This window comes from Sinocyclocheilus anshuiensis, unplaced genomic scaffold, assembly GCF_001515605.1.
Source record: "Sinocyclocheilus anshuiensis isolate Anshui unplaced genomic scaffold, SAMN03320099.WGS_v1.1 scaffold991, whole genome shotgun sequence".
In the NCBI taxonomy this organism is placed as follows: domain Eukaryota; kingdom Metazoa; phylum Chordata; class Actinopteri; order Cypriniformes; family Cyprinidae; genus Sinocyclocheilus; species Sinocyclocheilus anshuiensis.
In genome coordinates, this window is record NW_015547702.1 from 987,834 (window position 1) to 994,667 (window position 6,834).

General features: G+C 36.6%; 1 protein-coding gene across 1 annotated transcript in view; it reads right to left on the bottom strand.

The window, feature by feature from the left end:
* Nucleotides 1-2,010: 2,010 nt before the first annotated feature.
* Nucleotides 2,011-6,834, bottom strand: part of LOC107703928 (transforming growth factor beta-2) — a 37,178-nt gene continuing 32,354 nt past the window's right edge. Inside the window, exons 5-7 of the mRNA XM_016506737.1 lie at nt 5,176-5,344; nt 3,588-3,741; nt 2,011-3,437 (exon numbers count right to left, since the gene is read on the bottom strand). Coding sequence (XP_016362223.1) covers nt 3,279-3,437; nt 3,588-3,741; nt 5,176-5,344 — 482 coding nt within the window. The 3' untranslated portion in view covers nt 2,011-3,278. The remainder of the gene's footprint in view (nt 3,438-3,587; nt 3,742-5,175; nt 5,345-6,834) is intronic.

Here is a 6,834-nt window from a genome sequence, read left to right on the forward strand (position 1 = left end):
TGGACATGAATGGACGTTGCTCTTTTAATCTGATCGGCCACCAGTTTCTCTCTAACACTGGTTAAGATAAGGACTAGTTAAAAGGGGAACCTCCACCTGGAAGCCACTCACATCATCAGCTCATGTTATGTGGGTGAAGCTATAACTACGAATAAAAACCAACAAACAAAAGTTACAAATAAAAAATAGTCAGTGCAATTCTTCGTAACAAAGGATCACTTTCTCTGAGAGAAAACAAAATCACAAATTCAGGAAGACTTTTTGAGATGTGTAGAAACATTTCTCCATGATAATGCGTCCACGGCGGCTGCAGTGCATTCGTCAAGCTGGCCTCTGCACAACACGTTCAAAGGATGAACCGGGGTTACCGTCTCTCACTTACACCATTATCCATTATACGTCTGTTCACATTCTTCAAATCCTTTCATCAAAATCTCTGACTTTACTAAAGCAACTCACTCTTCTCACATCAATAGCAACATTTACATGCACCCCAACGATCCGTTTAGAATTGGATCGATGGCTCAATCGGACTGAAAAGCCTTCATGTAAACGTTTCGACAGAGTTCGATCCAAATAAAATTTTAATCGAATTTAAAGGGGTGCTTTACGTGCTACATTGTTTCCTGTTGATTTGATTATTTCAGGTTTACAAACATTAAACAATCCAATCAACAGGAACAAATTAAGCACGACTATTTTCTCGGACGGATTCGAAAATACACAAAAATAAGTACTCATATGCATCAGTGATAGTTTTATGTCATACAAACATGTGTATGTTTATTTACATGTTCCGTCTTACAAACTGGTCAGTGGAGGAGACTGAATATTTCCTAATATTTGCTAAAAAATATATATATATATATATATATATTTTTAGATATGTCCAGTTCTGAATGCGGCGACTGGGAACTGCGCATGCGCTATATTTTTGTTCGGAATTAATGTAATGCAGGTGCAAACAAATAAGTTAGTGTAAACAGAGCTCCGAGAATCTGATTCGGACTGGATTCATTCCGATTAGTGCATGTAAACAAACCTATTGCAAATTCAGTCTCTGATGACATCACTTCCTTTCAACACTGTCGAGTTGGTGACATCACAGCTTCACCTGCTCTAATAAGGGACCATGGGGTGAATTCAAGAAGTTGCCAATTTTGCATGCTGTACCCAGCATGTGTTTTACTAACCACCCGTATTCCAGTTTAACCAGGCACAACATGCTCTGGTATAGCTCTGCGCGGTGAGTATCTAAAAGTCACGGTCATTCTTTTCAGAAGCGCCTGCTTTTACGCAAATTTGTGGCTGTTTGCAGCTGTTTTAATTTGTGAATTGTTTTCAAACCATGCAAACAGTGCAAACACTATTTTAAGGTGGCGTAGTTACATGTACTTTACCCTACAATAAGTACATGTTGTTAATTAATATTACTCGGTACATATTTGTGTAATTACAGCGTCACCTTAAAATACAGTAAAGACTGTCCTCTGCCCATCCCTAAAGGAACTAACTTTCAGGCATGTGTTATAGGCACCATTTCTGCCTGGGACTTTTTTGCAGGTATTGTTGTGATCTTTACATATGATTTGTGTCAAGAATAAGGGGCCGTTTACACGACAACGTTTTCAGCCAAAAATGGGAGACTTTTTATGCGTTTTGCCTGTTCGTTTACACGACAATGGCGTTTTGGGGACTGAAAACGCATATTTTTGAAAACGGGTTTCAAAGTGCAACTTTTTGAAAATGCCACCGTTATCATTTCCGTGTAAACACCCAATACGGGAATCTTTGAAAACGGTGACGTCATACGCGTGCGTAGTACGTGTTAGGTATGTAGACATGCGCAGTACGTTTTGATTTTAAAGGCAAGCGCGAACAAACATATACACAACAATGGCGGAGTATATGGTAGTGTTGTTGCTGCTCAAGAGTTTGCTAACGCTTCTTCAGCAAAGTGTGGATTTACTTCACCAATATTACCACCAACAGCGGAGACGCATCATATACACACGGCAACAGGTACCGTATACTAACAAGGTGACAGCGCCAACTACTGGCCTGGCATACGCAATACAGCGTTTTTGGATGTTTTCGCAGATATGTGTAGACGTGAATCGTTTTGAAAATGTTGTAGTGTATACGTGAACGTTTAGTAGCAAGAAAGTAAACTTTTCAGTTTTTGACTACATCGTTGTTGTGTAAATGTAGCCTAAGAGCTAACTAGACATAAATTTGTAGACAAACATTTTTAAACTTCAGAATAAGGCGTTTAAAGTTCTTCCACATATACGTACATAATCATAAATACTTCTTGCTTTGCAAGCTCAGTTTCACACGCTGTTAAGTTCTGAAACACAACTAAATATCACAAGTACATGTTGCATTCTCAGGGGAGCTACAGTGGACTAGCATACTTTTCTCTTCCAGGTCAATTGCTGTAATGGCAGAGCAACAGTTTGAAGAGAATCTTTCTGAGCATGTTTATATCCAGCTATCTGCATAATAAAACATTAGGATTAATGGTGCAGATATTTGATAGAAACTCTGTTTGTTTCTGCCACAGTGATACAAAAATGCAATGGTTTTGCTTTGCAGCATTTGCGTGTGCAGTTGCGTTTTTGAGTAGAGAATGTTTCTGTTTGCAATGGAACAAAACGTCTTGGCTGCTTGGAACAACATGACTTATTGGTCTTGGCCTTTTTTATACCATGTAAGCTGGCTTAAACTATGTCTTTCTGAGGCTTGCATTAACTTTCCGCAATATTTCATTTCTTTCTGTCACCAACCCCTATGCAAAAACGCTTCATTTGCGCCAAACTCGAAATTCATTTGCGACAACTGTTCGCCAGAAGTTTCCAGCTCTTCACCAGTCTTGGTGAACAATATCATGGGTTTTATATATTACCAAACTGAGGGAAACAAAATCAACAACACCAACAACAACAACAAATAAAACAGAAGTGTTGGTTTGAAATGAATGGAACAAGGGATTTTCTCTTCCGCTTGCTTCACATATAGACACATGTAGATCACGTACTTCCAGTGTTTGCCAAACTCACATCCATAGAGTGATGAGCGGGTGATGTGACACATGCCGACAGGGCTGTTTCCAGCACAAGTTCACACATTCAGATGTGTGTTGTGGTTTGTGAGAGTTTGTAGGAACTACTCTGTTGTACCTCGAAACCCTGCGCAGCACGTGTGTGATTGGGTTTTAAATTACTGTGTGTTTGTTTGAGTGAATGCGTGTTCTCGGAAACGGAGCTGATCGGTTCCTAGCTGCACTTGCAGGACTTGACAATCATGTTGGAGAGCTGCTCGATTTTGGGGGTTTTTCCGATGTAGTAAAGGATTGTGAGGGGTTCCAGATCCTGAGACACACAACAAGGAGATGCGGACGCTTCTGGATTGATGGTGTTATAGAGGCCAAGGATCTGAAATGGGACATGACATTGTATGTATATGTAATTCATTGCTTGACAAATAAAAAAAAATCAGTACCTAGAAGCATTATAACTAGAATTATATTAACTCCTCCCAAAATGAAAACTAATGATAAATGATAACTGAAGGTTTTGTCTTACGTTGCTGTGCTGGGTGTCTGCGCTCCACAGATACGGACAGGCTCCCGCACAGAAGTTGGCGTTATAACCTTTGGGTTCGTGGATCCACCTCCAGCCCAGATCCTTCTTGAAGTCGATGTAGAGAGAGCGTAAACAGCAGTTGTCCTGCACATTCCTGTGGGATGATGGGAGACAAACACAGCTGATGTATGACACGCAACTTTCTTTGTTGGCACATTTTTGGTACACTTTCAAACTACGGTATATGCACATAAAAATTCATACTCTTATAATTGATAATCAATATATATTTTGACAATTAAAATTAGAAATAACTGCAGTAGCAAGAAAAAACTGCAGTAGCACTATGCAAGTATTCCCATGAGCACACAGATAAAATGGTAACATTTAAATTAACTATTAAAATTCTATTTAACATCACTGAACCAGTCTACAATACATATATATATATAGTTATGTTTAGTAAGTTACTTTTTTAATCAATTAATGGACTAATAATCACATGTAAATTTTCCGATACTCATGTTTATCATTACATGCTTTTGTGCTTATAGCTTATTATATTATACGATCAAAAGATTACATTTTTGATCTCAATATTTTCTTCTGAAGTAATCTGAACTTAATGTGTATGGTAAAAATAAGATATTTTCTGATGGCTGCTAATTTGTTTACAGTATTGAAATTAGTTAATCAGTTAAGAAAACTGAGTTATACATATCAAAAAAATGAAAAGGAATAATTAGTCTAAATTAACTTGCAAAATGTATATTGGATTAATCTTAATTTCTCTGTGTCTAATTCATTTCTAATTCATGGCTAAAATAAATTTAAGCATTCATATGCATTTAATATTTTGTACTAGACAGATTTTTGAACAGACAAATGCTCTCTAGAATGAAATTATCCCTCCCTCTAATATAATATATCTTGCATCTGAATAGAATGTAGCAAATCATGGCTCACAGCTGTCTAATTTCTATTAACAAAAAAAACAAAACAAGGGATGAGTCCTTCGAGACGTCCCACCCAAACCTTCTATTCCAATAGGAAATTTGTGTGATTTCTTAAAATCCTGAAGTCTGGCCAACACTTCTAATCAGATCAGTCCACTCGATGTCAACGTCGATTTTTTTTTTTTATGATTTCGAGACAAATGTCTGCTAGTTTCTCAGCTTGTTAATACTGGATGCTATGATGGAAGCTGATTATGTCAGGAAATATAAAATTAACAGCACACTGGTATAATGTGAGTGAAAACGTGATTGCGACAGCAATTGGCTGGACGAGCGAGAATACAGATGACTTTTATTAAAAGACAATCGAGCCACTTTTATTTATATTTTAGCTTTAATCCAACAGTGAAAAGTTTTCCAGTTCATTGATTAAGTCGAGACTGGATTGATAGGTGGTCCGGTCTGCTTTGATACACGGCCCGCCGATTGCATAAATCTGGACTGAAGTCTGGCTGCTTTTAACTAATGACAGATGATATCTATAGGCCCCAGAAGCACTGTGCTGTGTTAAACATTCCGCTGCGGTTCAGATGCAGACTGTGGGAAAAACTTCATTTGTGAGGAGGTGGTACCTGGAGCAGAAGGCCGCATCCAGAGCACGTTTCTGTCTGTGGCTCTTGTGCTGCGACTCCAGCCGGTATGATGGGAGCAGCATCAGCAGCAGGTGTGGAGACTGACCGCTGTGACGGCGCTTTTTAAACATCTTCAGATCCCCTCCGTGCACAAAGCTGTCATCTATACCTGTGAACCGCGCAAAAACCAGGCAATACGTTAGACTGTTTGCATCAGCAAGCTAAGACATTCCTGTATCTCAAACAGTAGAGCAGTACAGCAAGTTTTGGAGTTTGTTTTTACAAGAAACTACTATTTCAGTCTTTCTACTTCAAAATTTCATGTTTAATTCAATGCGTTACTTTTTAATTTCTTTATAATTATTTGTGAAACTGACTAGCAATTTCTGACTGAAAAGAGTTTCTAAAACAATTGTATTTTATTCAGTGTAGGCTCAATTTACAGGGAATGCATGAACTAATTACTTGTTTACACTGAAAAAAAGTGAAATGACCATGACGTTTATTTAAAGGGCTTTAAAAAAAAAAAAAAAAATCAAGGTATTCATTTTAAACCCGTTTTGTTAAGTTGGTCTAAACTAAAATATTTTTCATTAATATTAAAACAAAATTTAAGGTTTAAATCTAAACCATAAATATAATTTGAGAACTAAATTTGGCTCTAACAATTTAGAGAAATGTTGTTACCTAACTTAGTTCCAAAGTATCTTTTTTTTTTTTCCCAGTGTACCTTAAATGCAGTGTAAGTCGCTTGGATAAAATTGTCTACCAAATGCATAAATGTAAATGTGTATTAATGCAATTAACTATGAGAGGCTGTGGGTTACAGTGATTTTACTATGACAAGTACAGTAGCTTAACTAAAATTGTGGGGAAAAAATCAATATGAATTACCCATAAACATGCTGTCATGCACACAACATATGGAGTATTTCAGGAACATGAGATGATATTAATAATCATAAAGAGGTTCATTAAAACCATTAAACCAATTTTCATTGAACTGTGAACCTGTAACTTTTAGGATTAATTAAATATTGTTTGAAAAAATATTATTATATATTTTATTATTATTATAAATCCTTGTATTGTTATTATTTTCATACTACTACTACTACTACTACTACTACTACTACTAATAATAATAATAACATTATTATTATTATAGGATCAGCTTCAACATGTGTCCATCAAACGTCTTCAGTTAAAAGCAGTATGTGACTAGAAGCTGGAATCTAGACAAAGGGTGGAGACGTTCAAATATAAGCTAGTTTTCATTTGTTTAACTTTTTGTTGGTTACAACATAATTCCCATGCCTCAATTTGTGTTGTTTCATAGTTTTGATGACTTTATTATTATTGTAAAATGTGACAAATAGGCCTCATCTAGAACGAGTAGGTGTGTCCAGACTTTGGCCTGCTCGTGTGCTTTTAAGTGCACTTTGTTTTGAATTGATTGCTGCAATTCATGCCTTAATCAGATCCAATCCTTTCTGAAAAAAAAGGAAATATATATATATATATATATATAAATCAAATCTGATGGACTCTAGGAAGAAACAAAAACATTGATTTCCATTTTTCTCTTTTCCTTTCAACTCCCAACACACACACACACACACACACACACACACACACACACACACACACACAGAGACA